The 18,210-nt window shown below is 43.7% G+C and overlaps 1 protein-coding gene across 3 annotated transcripts in view; it reads left to right on the top strand.

The window, feature by feature from the left end:
- The window catches only part of FAM171A1 (family with sequence similarity 171 member A1), a 110,384-nt gene that overhangs the window by 74,211 nt on the left and 17,963 nt on the right, over positions 1-18,210 (top strand). The window contains exons 4-5 of one of the 3 annotated variants that reach the window (XM_084868309.1): positions 2,661-2,819; positions 8,663-8,839. In XM_084868309.1, the coding sequence (XP_084724435.1) occupies positions 2,661-2,819; positions 8,663-8,839 (336 nt within the window). Of the gene's footprint in view, positions 1-2,660; positions 2,820-8,611; positions 8,840-18,210 lie in introns of all 3 variants that reach the window. The other 2 variants (XM_084868308.1, XM_084868310.1) reach the window with 2 other exon arrangements.

Raw genomic sequence — 18,210 nt, 5'->3', positions numbered from 1 at the left:
CATGAAGATAGGCTTAAGGACATAACGCTCCCTCAGCCACACCCATACCCACCGTAAACTTTTCTTACACCGTGGCTTCGAATAGCCTGGAGCCTTCCACTCCTCAGATGTTTCCTTGGTCCTTCACCAGGCACAGGTCTTGCCTGTGCTCCGTGGGGTGCATGTTTGGCCCCTCAGCAGACAGGAATCCAGGTCTTGCTGGTCACAGCATGTGTCAAATCAGCCGGGCCACCTCCCCTTGTAGTACACCAGCCCCAGCATGGCCCCTCTGTGGCCCCCGCCCCCCAGCCACAGCAGATAGACCCAAATGTTGTGCCAAGGACCAACTTCTCCTGAACAGAAAGGGAAGGGAGGCAGCAAAGGGAGAGAGGAAACAGGGATGGGGAGGGGAAGAGTAAATTACCCACTAAAATGCATAACATGTTAGAGAATAAGAGAAGGTCCGAGGGAGACAGGCAGGCAGGCACAGAATTGGAATGAGATCCCGGGGGCCCCTGAGAGCTGGGAGCAGCCTTGGTTGTGGTTCCAGGTCCTAGACCATCCCTGTCAGGCCTGGCTGGGGTGTTTTATCTATGGGTTCGGTGTGATTCCCTTGTCCCTGGTCTAGTGTGAGTAGGTTTCTGTTCCTTACAGTCAGGGGACCTCATGGAGACCTCATCCCACCCATCTCCCCGGGGCTAGTCCTAGACTTGGAAGGGCACACATTTCCTGCCCTGCGGGGTGACCAGCCTGTCACTCTTTAGACACATCACTCTTCATCTCAGTGAGTCCTTTGTCTCCTTACTGTGTGAAACCCAGCGTTAGCACCATTTTTAGACTGAAGAACAAAAGAGAAAGGGAAATTAAGTCTCAAAAAAAGTTCACTACCATTGAAAAAAGTATTGGACGCAATGGCTGTTGTATGGTTGGGGTGAGGAGGTGAAAAAGAAAGGGTTGACTTTGACTTTTCATCTCTGAGGGCAGCAGGGAGGAGGTCCGAGGAGGCAAGCAGCACATGTGGGGAGTGGAAGGAGGGGAGCAGGAGGAGCTCCCAGCCTGGGAAGCAGGTCCATGTGGCATTGGAACTATGCAGACTGAGACGATGACAGCAGGAAGACAGCACTATTCTGTGAAATCAGGAAAAGAAGACCAGACTAAGAAGAAATTGAAGTGGAAAGATATACAAATAAACAATTCAAGGGACGTGGATGTTCCTATGTAACCGAGGCTTGTTTTGGGGGTGAGAAAGGGCACCAATTGATCTGGAACTGGACTGGTGCATGTGCCGCTCAGTTTCAGTGTGACCGGACTTAAGTGGGTCTCTCATGACTTTGGCTCTCTTGGGCCTGAAGGCTGGTCTGTTTTATGGTGTGGAGAACCAGCCATTTGAGAAATCTAATCAGTGATTTTTAGGAGTTTGGGGAGCATTGTGACCACCTTCGCCTACCCCACACGTCTATGTGGGCAGTCAACCCATTGGCTTCCGTGGCCTCGCCTGTAGGAAGAGAGACATAGGCTAGTTGATCCTTCGAGCTCTAAAACTCCCTTATTCTGGAACACTTCTAGATAGCTGTATCCCCTTAAAAGTCTGTGATCTGGAAGCAAAAGGAACCCTGGAGTAAGCATTAGACCATCAACTCTGGGCAGGGCTATTGGGCCAGACTGCCATGGTGGGGAGAGGGCGCCCCCAGTCAGCCACATGGTCTCCCTCAAGCTGGGGTAGGATATATATGATGACCACAATATTGTCTTTAAGGAACCACTTTATTTTAATGAGGAGAGATGTTGGCAAATGCTACAACTCCCATCTCTTTCACTTTTGTCTTGAAGTTTTTGCTGGGTTTGTGCAAAATGACTTCACACCTTTACGTCTTGTGACTGCCGCCTCGGCGTTAGGTAAAAATAGGTTCAGGTTTACAGTCAACACATCTAGAGCAAAGTCAACCAGCGGGTGATGTCGCAAGGCAACTGTCTGAAGGGCCTGTCTCCTCAGCCGTCCTTCTGCATAGAAGAGTTGGCATTGAAAGGGGAGCATCACATTACGAGCCTCGTCATAACATCTGCAACATAATCAGTCACTGATAGGATGCACCCCACCAGCCAGGCGGGGTGCCAGGTGGCAGCTCCCCTGCAGGAAACGGGCTCCTTACTCTTGGGCTCTTGTTTGCAGTTCCTGTGCAGGCAGGCTGCACATTCAATTCCTGCCTCCGCGTTGATTGGGTCTGTGGCGTTCAACCAGATTTTACCAGACAGAGAAGGATGTGTTTGCAGCCAAATCAAAGGGTATCGCTTGCCTTGTTTGTGTAAAGAGATTGTCATCTACTTGTTTCACTTACGCGGACTTTGTTTCCCAAGATGTTACCCCATCCATAGGCAAACGCTGTGCTGTGCAAAGACTGCTCACAGAGAGCACTTGGAAAGCTTTTTGTTGAAAAGCCTAAAAAACATCCTGTGTCAAAACAAATGGGACAATGGGCTATTATTTCTCTCCCCATAATAGCGTGTGGTCACATCTCGGTGTCCTGCGTGAAGCGAATGGGGTGGAGGAGATGTGGGGAGAGCCCAGGGCAGGGGAAGCCCGCTGGAACCTCACCGAAGCACTTCCTCCTCGTTTTGCTGTTCTGCGTGGTCTAAAAGCAGAAATTGCTCCCTCGGGATGTAACTCGCGTGAATTCCCGCAGGTGCCCGGCCGCAGCCTCGCGTCCATTTCCAGAGGAGAGCGCTGCGGCTGCCAGAGAACACCAGCTACAGCGACCTGACCGCCTTCCTGACGGCCGCCGGCTCCCCCTCCGAGGCCGACAGTTTCCCGTACCTGCGAGGGTTAGACGGAAACAGAACAGGTAATGTGAGTCTCTTCTTCGTGCATCCTGGCTTCCGTGTTTGAATCTTCGCGTGTGGCTTGAAGGGTTGGCACTACGTGGGAGAACTGAAGCTGCAGAGGGGAGGGCGCTTTGCTTTCTCCAAGGCCAAGGGTGCTCAAAGCTGTTCCCTAAGGAATTGCGGCTGCACCACGGCACAGTCCAAGCGACTGTCTCCTGGAGCCTTTCTCCCGGTCCCAGCTGCCTTCAACCCCTTCTCTGAGCTCTTCTTTGGTGAATATATTTAATTCAGAGAAGTTTTTTAAATTGAAATTTATTTTTTAAGTATTAAGTCAGGCTAGAAGGTGTTCTGCCCCTCTGTCCTCGGCCTTGTCCCACTTCCCCTCAGACCGTGTGTTTGGTGGGGCAGCTGACTGCCTCACTGGCCTTGCAGAGATGCACAGCCCCACCCGCCAAACCTTGTGTCACAGCTTGGGGGGGAAGTGGTACCGGGGCTGCTCCGAGATGAGCAAACCAGTGCCCTCCACCCCCAGTGGATCAGAGGAAGTAAAAGCCCCCAGCCAGAGCATTTGTAATACGTCCTCATCAGGAAAGACTGGAGACGGGTGCCTTCCACCCCTGCTCCCCACCAGCAGCATCATTCGTCAGGTGCGTGTGCTGCCGTGGTCCCTCGTCCTTCTGGTGACGGGGGGGGGGGGGGGGGGGAGGGAGGGGGGGGGGAGGGGAGAGGGGTTTCTGAAGTCCTGAATCATTTTCTTGTCTCCCCTCTTCTTTTCCTGGACACTTTAGTCACAACATAAACTCAGAAAAATAGGGGCTGTTCTGGGTTAAATAAATCCTGCTTGGTTAGTAAGTTACTGCATTTCTCACAGGGACACTCTCACTGAGTATCACCTCAGAATGGTTACATAACTGATGGTTCTGAAAAAGCTTCTAAACCTGCAGCATCTGATCCATTTTGTAGAATATTAAATTAATTAATACAAACTACTGGTTACAGATCAAGGTGACCTGGTGGTTGGTCATTCGCTTTCCTTCCCTCTGCAGCACTTGTTTTCAGAAATCTTTCTTTTTCCTTTAATTTTTATGTGATGATAATGCAATTAATAGTCAGTAACCGGAAAGATGCATGGTAGCCATCTTACATAAACATTATTGGGGTAAGCGTTAACTTTCACTTTAATTGTACAGCCCAAGGAGAAAAATTCATGTTTCGTGGAGAACATGATCAAGTGCAATCTGAGACCATCATGAAATCTCCACCCAATCTCCCTGACAAAATAGTGTGCAATCATAAACCCCATCTTGGAGAAATGACCTCTCTTGAATAAATTATGAAATCCTAGATGAAGTGGGGGAAGAACACAAAGACATAGACTATTTCAGTGGTTTGTTTTATTTAAAAATCACTGTTTTAGAGGAAAGAGAGGTCTTTGAAAGGTTACATTCAGCTTCTTTTCCACTGAAATAACTAAGGTGACACAGGGAAAATTATTTGAGTGTGTTCACTGGCACCTGTGAGGGTGTGGGAGCATGGACTCCGTGGGGCGCCCCAACAGCTCATCAGCTGGGCACAGTGGCTCCTCTGCCCCAGAGTTGTTTGCCTTCTGTTTTGTAAACCACACCTAAGAGATTCAGCTTAGCTTGAGAGCCTGGACAACCTGTACCTGTGTGAGATGACGGGGCCTAATAGAGTTCAGTGAAGGTGAACGGACGCCACAGATGTGATGAGAAAGTGCTCTTGGAGCATCCTACGGGGAGTTGTGTCCAGTTTAGAAGAAGCTCCTGGAATTGTAAATAGAGAGACGCAGCCACGTGGAGACTTCGGCCATGTCCTCGATTGCTCGTCCCCGCCCCTCCGCTCCCTTAGTGTCCTGACATCACACAGAACCACAGACCACGCCGGCACAGCACTATTGTGTCACGTCCCCGAGGGGCTTCTTATTAGCACAAGAAACGACTTGTGCTAATAACTCCCAGAAGACAGCGGGGAGGCAGTAAAACGACTAATGAGTGAAGTGGTTCTGCAGTCAGAAAGGCTGATAATGGGTGCAAAGCCAGACAGAAGCTTAGGTGCTCTCTGACTGAGCAAAGCCCCTCCTATTCCAAGGGGTGAATCAGGCTCTGAGTGTGGGTGGTGGTGCAGCCCTGGCCCTGCTGCTCGGCCTGACACCTCTCTTGGGACATGACAGGAGCCAGGTACCATCAAAACAGAACAGAAAGGAAAGAACCTCTCACACACAGAACTCAGTATTTCATGTAGAGTTACAGTCTTATAACAAGGCCTGGAGGAGGAACAATTTAGCCTTTCAAAGTATGAATCTTTCCAGAATAAAGCAAGTGGGAGGGCAGAGGGAGGAATGAAGGAGGACCCTTTGAAAGGCATTTGGTGAGGCCCTGAGAAAGGCCTCCACAGGCACATGGAATTCCTGCAGTGTCTTCCGACAGAGGACTTTTTGTGGTTAATCCTCACCTGAGGATATTTTTCCCATTGATTGTTGTTGTTGTTGTTTATTTTTGCTTTGTTTTTGTTTTGTTTTTTAGAGAAAATGAAAGGGAGGGAGGCGAAGAGAGAGAAGAGAGAGAGAGAGAGAGAGAGAGAGAGAGAGAGAGAGAGAGAGAGAAACAGAGAGAGAGCGAGAGAGACACTAGTTGGTTGTTTCCCAACACACCCCAACCAGGTGCTTGGGATTGAACCAGCAACCCGGTATGTACGCTTGTCTAGGAATTGGACACTCTAACCATTGAGCAACATTGCTCGGGCAAGCAGGACTTTTAAAAGAACATCGAATCACTTGAACTTTATGTGTATTGCATTAAATTAATGTGCCCTTTTCTGTAGTGCTGTACTTACTTCTGAATTTTTATAGCTGAATCTGTTTCTTTCCATAGACTCACAGGAAATCATCTAGCCCAACCTCCTAGTTGTTGTTTTTTGTTGTTGTTGTTGTTTTTCTTTTTCAGATATGTTTTTACTGATTTTTTAGAGGGAGAGAAAGGGAGAGATAGAAACATCAGTGAGAGAGGAACATCATCGATCAGCTGCCTCCTGCACACCCCCCCGGGGGTTCAAACCCATAACCCGGGCATGTGCACTGACCTGGAATTGAACCAGGTACCTCTTAACCCCCATCCCAGGGATGCGCCCTGACCAGAATCGAACCGGTGACCTCTTGGTTCCTGGGTCGATGCTCAGTGAGCCACACTAGCTATGCCCAACCTCCTTAGTTTTGCAAATAAGTAAACAAACCTGAGGAGTGAAGTCACTTGCCTGAGGCCACATAAGCAGTTGCTATGGGAACCCTGCTTCCTGTGCCTGAGATGTGCCAGATACTGGGAAGGAAATATCCAAAGGGCACAGTTGTCATATCTGGGAACCCAGGCTGAGTGGAGCAGGAGGAGAGGAAGGATGATGATGTCTGAAATGTTGTCTGACTCTACCTACTGCTTCCCTCTTCAGACTTCCTGCCCCAAGTTTGATAAAGGAGGCAGCACTATCTAACTGAAAACATTATCTCTGAGTTGTTTAATACAGCAGATAGTAAGTTACTGAATTTCTTTTTACGTTTTATCTCATCAGAGAATCTAACAGAACCCAGTAGAGAGGTGCACGTTGTTAATCTGGCTTTGCTTCTGTGTTACCTTTGGGCAATGCCCACATTTAGGCCTCGGTCCACAAGCTATTTTGACCAGAAATCTGGCAAATTCTGCGTTTTGGTTTTCTTATCCTAAAATGACATGGCCAGATTAAAAGATTTCAGAACCTGAATATATGACTCCAACATGGACCTTCGATCAAGTCCCCATTTCCAAGCGTTCCCTACATTGAAAAACAGACACGGGTATACATTATAAAGGGTACTGCTGTCTGTAGCTGTATAGAAATTGCTCCATAAAGGGTTTAGCTGTGGCTTGTTGAAACTCTAAAATTCACTAAGAAACATCTAAATTTTTATGAGTTTACTTGAGCCAAACAGATGGCACTTGACAGGAAACAAAATCTCAACAGATTGAGAAATGCTCCAGAGAATGGCAGCTTCGTGGTTCATTTTATACATTACAATAGGGGAGGTTACATGAAATTCATTGGTGGCAGACTAGGGAGGTGGGAGAAAGCAAAGCCAGGAAGTCTCCGAGGTAGGATAAAGAGTAAAACGCAGAGACAAATACTCCTTTTATGTTTCTGTGTATAGAATAGTTAATAGTTTACCTCAATAGTACATGGAGATGGTGTGCAGGGGAACAAGATAACAGTGAGGAGTTCCATTGCCCTCTGGTGGGAGATTTCCCCCTGAGGGGTCTGGAAAAGGGAAGATTGCTCAGACTTTCCAAAGGTATGTTATTGTAAATGCAAAAGACAATGGACAAGCTCAGTTCAGTAAAGATCGACTTTTGTCTAGAATGACTACCTATCATGACTCACTTTTAGTTAAGCCAAGCATGTCAAAATCAAAGGCTAACCTGGGCCAAATAAACAAGGTTTAAGTTTATGTGGAACACAAAAAAAAACCAAAAGCTTCAATTTTCATAGAAACAGGTTTATTTCGATAGAGACATCCTGAATACAAAGGGCTGAAATAAAGGAAGTGAATGCAACATGATTATAGTAATCAGTCATTAGCGAATGTTGTAGTTCGTTAGTGATAATTATGTATAATAGGATATTGTAATAATTAAGTTACAAAGTTTTTATTAAAATGTTCCTTACATACCGTTATATTGGCTGGGCTGCAAAAATATTTGTTGTGGGCCGCATTCGGCCTGTGGCCGAGAGTTTGACATGCTTGAGTTAAATAGTTTTACTTTCAGGCCACTCTGAGGTTACTTTGGATCTCTGAGTTTGTAAAGCGTGCCTGCAGGCCTCCACTGAGCTTGTCAAGTTTAGTAAGCTTTAAATATTTAAATTTAGTCCTAATTGGAAGTTTGAATTCACTCAGATAATTGATGGGTATGTAAATAGTATATACGTAGCTTAATAAGAAATCCTATAGATTGTGTTCTGATGTAGCTTAAAATTGTTTTACCGTTGTATTTTTGTCATCGTGTTTAATGCAAGATTTAGTTATGACAGAATGCATTTTGTGTGATATCGTATTTCACTTGAGAAAAGGTTTTCTAAAATGGATTGCTTACGTGTATAAATATATTGCCACTCTACAAGCATTGCCTAATTTATCTGTAAAGTAGACAGTCATTAAAGCGTTGGCTTGGATAAAAGGTCTCTAATACAGAATAACTGTTTTTTTAAATTCCTTTTAAACAGATCATAATAGCAATGGCAACTAAAATAACTCATAAATATTTCAAGCCCAAATTTTCAATAGTGTACTTTTAGTGGAAGTAAATTAATATTTTGAAGAACTTTTTGAAGAAATTTACTTTTTTTTTTTTTAAAAAAAGTAGTCTCTAATTGAAAATACTGATTTCCTTTTGGTGATCTGCCAAGCAATTAACGTGTGCACAGGGCTCCCTTTGTGACTGAGTCAGTTTCGGGGATTTCCACACACACCTCCCAGTCACATCATAGACAAAAAGTCCTTCCCTTTGGAGGTCGATTTTTAAAAGTAAAACGCGGTAATTAGATTGGGCAGCCCAGCCTTCCCACCCACTGTTCTATGCCCTTAGGCTAGCTCCCAGTAGGACCCTCTCTGAGTCTCAGTTTCTCTCTGTGTAAAATGGGGATTTTTTCCTACCTTAGAAAGTCGAGGTGAGGATTATGTGTGCAAAGTGCTTAGAGCCATCCCTGGCAGATAGGAGGCGTGGTACGTGTCAATTGGTAGCGATGACTGTCTTTTTGGAAACGGTTTCCACAGCCCCACGAAGGTCTCTGTGTGCGTGTGATGGAGAATGCCTCTTGCTTCCAGGAAACGGCACCAGGTACGACCTGAGCCCAGTCACAGCTGTCAGCGTGCACTTGCTCAGCAGTGATGGAACGCCGGTGCTGGTGGATGGCCCCATCTATGTCACCGTGCCCCTGGCCACACAGAGCAGTCTGAGGCACAATGCCTATGTCGCAGCGTGGCGGTTTGACCAGAAGCTGGGTAAGCAAGACGCCTGTGCTGATGATCTGCTAACAGATGACTTCGTCATTACTGTTGGGTTTTCCCTTTAGGAGGCTTGTGCGAGTCTCCTTTCCGTGCCCGTGTTGCATGCTGCCGCTCACAGTGTGTTGCGTGGTTTCTCGTGGGTAGCTCCTACTCCACCGTGATGCTCAGGCGTGTTTTTTGGAGTATTTTTTTCCTCTTTCTTTCCTTTTTTGCATATTTAAGCTAACTTACATGAAAAGAATCTTTAAGAAGTTATTAGAACTAAAATTGTCTCTCTTAATCTTTATGCTTTGATTCTTTAGAAGGTCATATGATCTCTCTTGGTCATATGTGGTTTTCTTTTCCTGTTTTCTGAAAAAGAAAATGTTGCCAACATTGTACAAAAAGAGAAAATAAAAATTATTATTCCACCACCTAAAGAGAACCACTACTAGTATTTTGGATTCTATTCTTTCAGTCATTTCACTATGCACATAGGTATTAGTTAACTACTGCCATGTAACAAATTGCCCCAAAATCAGCCGCTGTAGACTACAGTAAGCACCTGTCACCTCACAGTTTTGGAGGTTCAGGAACACAGGTACCACCTACCTGGTGGTTCTGGCTCAGGGTCCGGCAAGGTTGCAAGCAGGCTGTCAGTCAGGCTCTGCCCATCCCAAGGCTCAGTTGGGCCAGCCAGCCGGCACCTTCCGGTCTCACTCACAGGCTGTTGGGCAGGAGCTTCAGTTCTTTCTCAGGGGCGTCTCCATAGGGCTTCTCACAGCATAGCAGCTTGCTTCTATCAGACCAAGTGATCCAAGAGAAAAAAATAATAAAGATAAAAAAAGCACACATGGGCAAAATGGAAGTCACAGTCTTTTATAATCTAACTAGAGGCCTGGTGCATGAAGATTTGTTCAATAGGCCTTCCTTCCCCTGGCTGCCGGCACCAGTTTTCCTCTGGCAACCGGGACCCAGGCCTTCGCTCTGGCTGCTGCCTTCAGTCTTCTCCGCTCTGGCCGGAGCGCCACTCCTGTAGCTCCCTCTGCCCCCCTCCATCACCTTTGCAGCAGCCATCCTGCCCCACCCAGCTGCTCCGCACCTGCATTTGCAAATTAACCCACAGTCTTTGGGTTCATTTGCATACTCACTCCTGATTGGCTAGTGGGTGTCATGAAGGTATGGTCAATTTGCATATTTCTCTTTTATCAGTGTAGATGTCAAAGAGGTATGCCATCACTTCTTTTTCTATGCTTTTGGTCACAAAGCCCAAAACTGGTGCAGTGTGGGGTGGACTGCACAGGCGTGTGAATACTCAGTGGTAGGCATTATTGGGGCCCTCTTAAGAGGCTGCCTTTCACGCAATATATATTTAACAGAAATGAGGTTTTGTGTCATATGCTGTTCTATAATGTGCTTTTAAAAATTATTTGTATGTCAGAAACATCTTTCCATAGCATTAGCTATTATGATTCAGGGTTAATATTAGTGAATGCATAGTTTTCCATCACATGGAAATGTCATAATTTGGTTGCTCAATCCCATACAATCCAGAAATACATTATTTCTCACCATTATTCTCACCATTGCTGTGATATATGTATCTTTATAGCAAAATCTTTATACGCGGTCATGATTATTTCCTTAGGATAAAGTTTCAGAGGAAGCAGAACTGCTGGATTAAAATGTACAAATTCTAAAGCTTTAATGCGTATTTTCACATTTTTCTTCAGGAAGTTTATAACTGACACTCATAATAATGAGGTGGGAGTAGGTGCTTGTGTTTGAGGTTCTGATGGCACATTGGTTCCTATACCCCTGTGGTTCCCAGTCCCAAAACGTCAAGCTTGAACAGACTAGTTTTCAAAAAACCCAATTCAGATAATTGGGAGATTTTCTTATATCGAATATATTTTCAAAGATACCTAATTCCTTGAGAAGTTAATTCATAGAAATGTATATTTGGAACTAAATGCCCACTGGGCTTCCTGGGTTTAGGGGGGAGGGGTTTTGTTTTGTTTTACTTTCCAAATAATTGCTAACAGACTCCATAATTATTCGTGTGAGATGCACCATTTTACTAAATATAATGAACTTAACACTGTTAGGTGGGTTATTGGGCTGCACTCAGTAAGAAGGGCACTGTCACTGGCTGGCGTGTGTTGTCTACAGCTTAGTGGGTGTTTGAGGCATGTGGTCACGGTCAGAACATAAAGATTCCTGGGCCTCCAGGAGAAAGCAGCGTGAGGAGCATGTGACTGAGAGGGTCTCTGAAGAGCAGGGGAGTCCTGGCCGGAGGAAAGGACGTCGATAGAAGAATGGAGTGAAAGTAGGAAGGAGAAAGGGGAAAGCTGCATGTTGTAACCTGAAAACCTGGGTTCTACTACTTGAACCACTGTGGGTCCCGCTTTGGGCAGATGCCTTGTGCCTGTTTTCTCATTTGTACAAGATTGCATCTGTAGCTTCTCGTTCCTTGTATGTTCTGTCTCTCTCCACTGGCCTTCCCAGTGGGCCCCAACTCCACTGGGTCAGTGCTCTGGACAGCAGCACAGCATGTGGTTCAGAGCAGGACTTGGGGGGTACACTGTATTGGAATCTAGCTCTGCTACCTGCTTGCTGTGTTGCCCTGGCCAAGTTCCTTAACCTGTCTCTGCCATAATTTCCTCAACTGTAAAATGGGGATTATGATAGAACCTAATGCTGTTACAAAGAATGCATTAGTCAGAATTCCCCACAGAAACAGTAGTGTGTGTGTGTGTGTGTGTGTGTGTGTGTGCACACGCGCGCGGGGGGGGGGGGGGGGGGGGGGGAGAGATAGATTTTAAGGAATTGGCTAATGCAGTTGTAGAAGCTGCCAGTCCAAAATCGGCAGGGTGGTCCAGCAGGCTGGGGATTCAGAGAACAGCTGGTGTTGCTGTTTGAGCCCAGTCAGTCTGCTGGCAAAATTTCCTCCTCCCTGTAGAAGGTCAAGCCTTTTTTTTTTTTTTTTTTAAGGCCTTCAACTGATTAGGTAAGGCCCACCTACATTATGAAGAGTTACATGCTTTTTACCCAGTGTACTGATTTATTTATTATTTTTAAGGTGTGGGTTGTTTGTTTTTTTTTAAGTTCATTAGGAAATAATCCAAGTATTTTCAGTCTTTTTTTGCTGTTGTTGTTTTCGATCTTCACCCAAGGACATGCTTAGAGCGAGGGAAGAAGGAAAGAGGGTGAGAAGACATCAACCAGCTGCCTTTCATTTGCTCCCCCATAGGCCTCTCCGCTATCTCTGCGCCGTCGTCCTTGGGACCCTGTAAACATTACATGGGAAAGGGACTGTGCAGGGTGATTCAGTGAGCAGGCTTGGGATGAGGACATTCTCCTGGATTATGCAGATGGACTGAGGGGTTGGGGGTCAGAACCAGGGGACATGGCATTGTGATGGGACGATGAAATGGCAGTGACGCAGAAACTGGAGTGGTGCACTTTGAAAATGGAGAAAGTGGCCACCATTTCAGGGAATAGGCAGCCACGAGACACTGAAAAAGGCAAGGAACCAGGTTCTCCCTCACAGCCTCTGGAAGGAGCTGGACTTCTGACTCCGGACCTCTAAGAGAATGAATTTGTGGTGATTTATTATGGCAACAATAGAAAACTAACACAAAGTAAAAATCAGCGAAGCCTCTGAAGTGATCTGATTTAGCATTTCCTCTCTGGAAGGAATCCCCATGGCACTGAGCCTTTTTTCCTTGGGAGTCTTCATTGTGTATGTAGTTGATCTGTTTCCATTTAAATGGTCTTTTTTACTTAGCATCTACTTCAAAAATTTTAACTGCCAAATTTCTGGCTATGGCAGATTGTGTGGAAAGAAAAAGCCAATGTTTGGATAGTCACTCAGAAATAATCAAATGCATTAAAATGTGTTTTCTGAAAACTTTAAGATTGGATGGACATTTCAAAGAAACCATATGCTCATTAACTTACTAAATTCAATAGAAGCCTACATATTTCATAAGGCTTTTTTTTATTATTATAACATTTAATCAATAACATTATTTAAGTATAATAAATAATTAAATTATTTCAGCTAAATAAAAAGTTCCAAGGTGATATTATCAGATTAGAAAAAAAAAAAAATAGGAATACATCTTGTGCATATAACACTATTTAATGATTAACTGCTACTTATGATTCATTCAAGTATGCTAATCACTTCAAACCAATTTAACACTTTAAATTACCTACTTTTGAGGTAAGTGTAAGTCATTACAATTCCGAAGTGCTTAACAGCCAGATATAGCAATTTGTGAATCCATTAAAATTTTTTCACCTAAATAAGTATCAGCTCCCTAGCTGGTTTTGCTCAGTGGATAGAGCATCAGCCTATAGACTGAAGAGTCCCAGGTTTGATTTCGGCGAAGGGCACATGCCCGGGGTTGCCAGCTCAATCCCCAGTAGGAGGCATGTAGAAGGCAGCCAATCAATGATTCTCTTTCATCATTGATGTTTCTATCTCTCCTTCTCCCTTCCTCTTTGAAATCAATAAAAATATATTTAAAAAAAAAATAACAAATAAACAAGTACCAGCAAACTGTGGCCCAAGAGCAAAGAGAGTTTTTTCATTTTTAAATTGTGAAAGAAAGAATCCAAAGAAAAATTAGTATCTCGTGACACATTGAAATTATATAAAATTCAAATGTAAGCTTTCCTAAATAAAGTTTTATTGGGTGCTATGGACTGAATTTTGTATCCCTCTTCCCCCAAATTCATATGATGAAACCTAACTCCCAATGTGGGAGCTTTGGGGGTGTTTAAGTTGTGAGGCTACTGCCCTCATAAAAGGATCCCCAGAGAGATTCCTGGCCCCCTTCGCCATGAGGACGCGGGGAGAAGGTTTCTGTCTGTCATCCATGAACCAAGGAGTAGGTCCTTGCCAGACAAGAAATCTGATAGCCTCCAGAACTGTGAGAAATGAATTTCTGTTGTTTGTAAACCAGTCCATGGTACTTTTTAATAGCAGCCTGAGCAGACTAAGACATTGGAACACAACCATGCCCATTCGTTTGTATATGGGCTATCTGAGTGCCTTCTCACTACATCCATGGAGTTGAGCAGTTGTGACAGACAATATGTCCCCACAAATTGAAAATATTTACTATCTGGCCTATTACCGAAAATTTTGTGATCCCTGATCTAAAATACATTCAACAGGGAAACTCTTACCATTCTAGTATCTGTTGCAAATATACTCTGCACTCTGTAAGGCTAACCCTGATTCAGTCATAGTTCCTACGTTATTATCCAGGTAACACTCCAGCATTTTGCTGGGAGTGATTAATGATGCTCAGAGAGGAAACACCTTCTTTTATAGGGCAAGATTTCAAACTCTATAAAGAAAGATGAAATTCGTTTTTAGTTCCCTGGGACTTCTGTTTGAAAAATAAATTCATATTTAAACACTCAAATTCCTCAATTCATGATTGCTAGATAAATGAACATTTACTCCTTTTTTTTTTTTTTTTTAATTCTCACTTGAGAATATTTTTTCCATTGCTTTTTAGAGTGAAAGGGAGGAGGAGATAGAAAAAAACAAAAACCATCAATGTGAAAAACGCACGTTGATTGGCTGCCTCTCCCACGAGCCCTGACCAGGGGATCAAACCTGAAGCCCAGGCGCACGCCCTTGCCCAGGAATCAAACCTGAGACCCTTTGTTTTGTTTGGTGCTTGGGGTGACGCTCTAACCACTGAGAAACACCAGCCAGGACTGAACATTTCCTCTTAGGAGAGAAGCTTCGGGGTGCTCCATTCTAGACACCCATTAGCATAGAGTCAATAGTTGACATTACCATTGATGTGGTTGTCTTTTTTTTTTTTTTTTTTTAAATGGCTACAGTTGTCTTTTAATTTTTTCTTTTGCAAAAAAAGCAGAGAATTTCCTATTATAAAATTTAGCATCTCCATATGTCAACTCCCATGTTTATTGGAGAATGACCTATTATATTAACACTATCTTAGAACATAAAGCTGGGTTCTGTCTAGTATAGTACAACAATATGAATTAGCTAATTGTTATGTGTACTGCTAGGAAAAACGATTTTTTTTAAGCGCAACGTGCTTACACAAGAATTGAAACTTTTGCTGCATTTACATGCAGTACTGAAACAATCATGTTAAAATGCCACTTGATTTATAGTGCAGGGGTCTAAGTCTTTTCCTTTGAGACATTAGCCGATGTCTTTAATCTATCATCTTCTACTGGTACTCGCTACTTTGGGAAGTGGTACCATGCCAGTGCCTGTGCCATGGTGTCCAGATGTGTCTGAGGGGCTGGGACATACACACCTTCTAACCAATACTGTGCAGAGACCAGATTGGCCCAAATGAAGTCCTGTTGGTCATGGTGAACGCATCTTAGCTGAGGCGTTCTGGGCAGTAAGAGGTGATGTTTCATCTTGCTTTCCTAAGCATTTATTCTCTTGCCTGCAACTGGGACAGCAGATGGCTGTCTGAGTTGTCAGACTGTGATCTGACTTGTTGCCCTGGGGAATGGTCCCTTATGTACAAGCAAATCAGGTCAGTGGCTCGAATTTAAAGTGACCAGCAGGCATTGAGTGGCAGAGAAATCAAGAATTACAATTATTTATGTGACAAGTTTCTGCCATTTAACGCTAACGTAGTTGAATAATTCTAATGAGATGACAGAAATCAAAGCGGGCTCTAAGTGAAGTTGCACTGTAGAATCCAGTTTTAACTGCCTTCCTGAAACACAGCCTGCAGAGTGTGTGTGGGTTGCTATAGAAATGGTGGTTACTGAACCAGCGTCTTCTCACATATGGCGCATATGTATCAGGCACTAGGGATACCCACTCATAATTGGCCTGTCGTGGATTTGTCTCTGCTTCAGATGGTGGATATTACTGCTGATGCTGGGCTCATTGAACTAGTCCTTTTAGGTAAGTATTGGCCAGCCTGCCCTTGGAGGTGGCGCTTGAGTTAAATTATAGATCTAAGAATTTGTTCCACGTTATTGTTTTGGGGGGAAGGAAGGGGTGGAAGTTCTTAAAGCACTAAGTTATGTTTTTAACTTTAAGAAAATTACTGCTGGGTTATCTTTTTCTCTATATATCATGAGCCATGTGTCCAGATGGAAGGGGCCAGACATACTGCAATACTGAGGTGCAGTGATTGACTTACAAGGATGAACTATGTTATATTGAGTGGGCAAAAGTTAGAACAAAAGGGAGTTCATTTCTGTAATATTAAGCATGTACTTACATGTGTGGTATTAATTTTAGAACCAGATGCATCATCTTTAATTTTTTCAGGTAAGGGTATTAACAAAGAAGGAAGCAGACTTGCCTAAGTGTAATGTCAGTGCAGCCTTAAGGAGGATGGTCTGAAGTAGGTGGTCTTGCCGTGGAGGCTATGTCTTAGAAACAGAGAAATCACTCGCATGAAAACTCTTTATTTTTCCCAGATGTGAAAATTGCCCATAAGAGCGAATCAGGCTCCTAATAGATATGTAGGAGGGGAAAGGTAATTGACATGCAGAGAAAACTGGTTGAGGTGATGTAACAGTAAAGAACACAGAAGGCATTAGACTTAATTTGGATGTAAATGATGATAATCTAGTGAAAACATCAGCTTGCTTGAGATCTTGGCCACAAATTGTGATTTGTTTTTGAGACAGATTGTATCTTTTTGCCACAACAATGGACCATCAGCATCACAGTTGCGATGTTCCGCCCCTGTTGTCCAAGAAGAGTGGAGGGAGGCGGGGAACACAGGAGCTGCCGGTGGGGAGGATGAATGCAGAGTGATCTCAGAACATGGACATTTGTTTTCCGATGTTGCTTAGCAACTCAAAAAATAATCTTGTAATGTCAGCCTTTTGTGTTTGTAGCTGCACCCCATCACCACCACCACATGAGGATTTTTAGAGAATAAACCATCATATTTGCTATATTATGATTGTGGTTCAGGGCCCTTTTTTTTTGAAACCATATTTGACATATAGCATTGTGTAAGTTCAAGGTGTACAGCATAATAATTGGACTCACATGTATTGTGAAATGATTAATACCAAAAAAAAGAAAGAAAAATTTTTTTCTTGTGATAAAAACACTTAGGATCTTCTCTTTTTTTTTCTTCTTTATTTTTATTGTTGACACTATTACAGATACCCCATTTCCCTCCCTTTGCCCACCTCCACCCAGTCCCCCCCTCCCTCTGGACATAAATCACACTGTTGTCTGTGTCTGTGGGCTATGCATATGTGTTCTTTGGCTAAGGACTTAACAACATTCATATATCGTGCAGCAGTGTTAACTAGAGTCATCATGCTGTACATTACATCCTAGTACTTATTTACCTTTTAACAGGAAGTTTGTTTCTTTTGACCACTTTGCTTCATTCCCGTTCCCCCCACCCTCTCAATACAGAAATTAAAACCATCAGATACTTGTATTGCCTTATTTGCACTTATGAATAGACTATTTGATGGAATAAGACTAATGAGAGCTGAACAGAGATAGGTCATACATGAAGGACAGAGCCCCACCATATTTTCAAGAAACAAAATCAAAACAAAATCAAAATTAAAAGAGGAAAATGTCATGGTAAGTTCACCTATAGGAAAGTGATAGGAAAATGGAATCATGGGTACACCAAGCTCAAAAGAAACCTCACCTGGCCATCCATGTCCATGTTTATGTTACAGGCAACAAGTTCCCTTCAGTAACGTGTCATCGGGTATGGATGTTTCCCAAAATAAAATTCCCAAAATAGAATTTTATTTTGCAACTGTACAGCCTGTTTCTTTTTTTTTTTTTTTTTTTACAAATTTGTTTTGGTTTATACTTTTGTATGAGCTATAAGCTCTTTTATATCAGGACTTATTTAACACATTGTGATTTTTTTAAATATTTTTTATTGATTTAAGAGAGGGAGAGAGTGATAGAAGTTCTCTTTCATGCCCCTGACTGGTCAGGGCTCAACACTGAGCCATGCCAGCCCTAGCACATGGTTTTTTAAATAAGGTCAACACATTGTATGGCAATATTTTTTTTCCTTTTAAAACTAGTCTTGTATGTTAATCAGGTCTAGAAATCATTGGTCTGAAAGATAGTCCTGGCCTGATACCTCCTTTAGGTCGTTTCATCAACACTTGAGATTTAATCTTGCAAAAATATACATCACTGGGAAAACCTCTTACAGAAGTATTTTGGAATAAAATTTTACCTCTTAGTAGCTCTGCTTTCTGGACAGAACAAGGGGACGCCCATGTAAGCCCCCCACTTTAGAGGGCCTCGTGCTAGTCCTCATCTACTGCACCCTTTCCCTGTGGAATAAAACGTCCACCGAGCCGAAGGTGAGTTTCCCTTTCCAGAGCTCCTCCTGGCACCA

The sequence above is a fragment of the Pipistrellus hanaki genome (assembly GCF_964339955.1).
Source record: "Pipistrellus hanaki genome assembly, chromosome: 1".
In the NCBI taxonomy this organism is placed as follows: Eukaryota; Metazoa; Chordata; class Mammalia; order Chiroptera; family Vespertilionidae; genus Pipistrellus; species Pipistrellus hanaki.
This window is presented reverse-complemented; position numbering and strand designations above follow the sequence as displayed.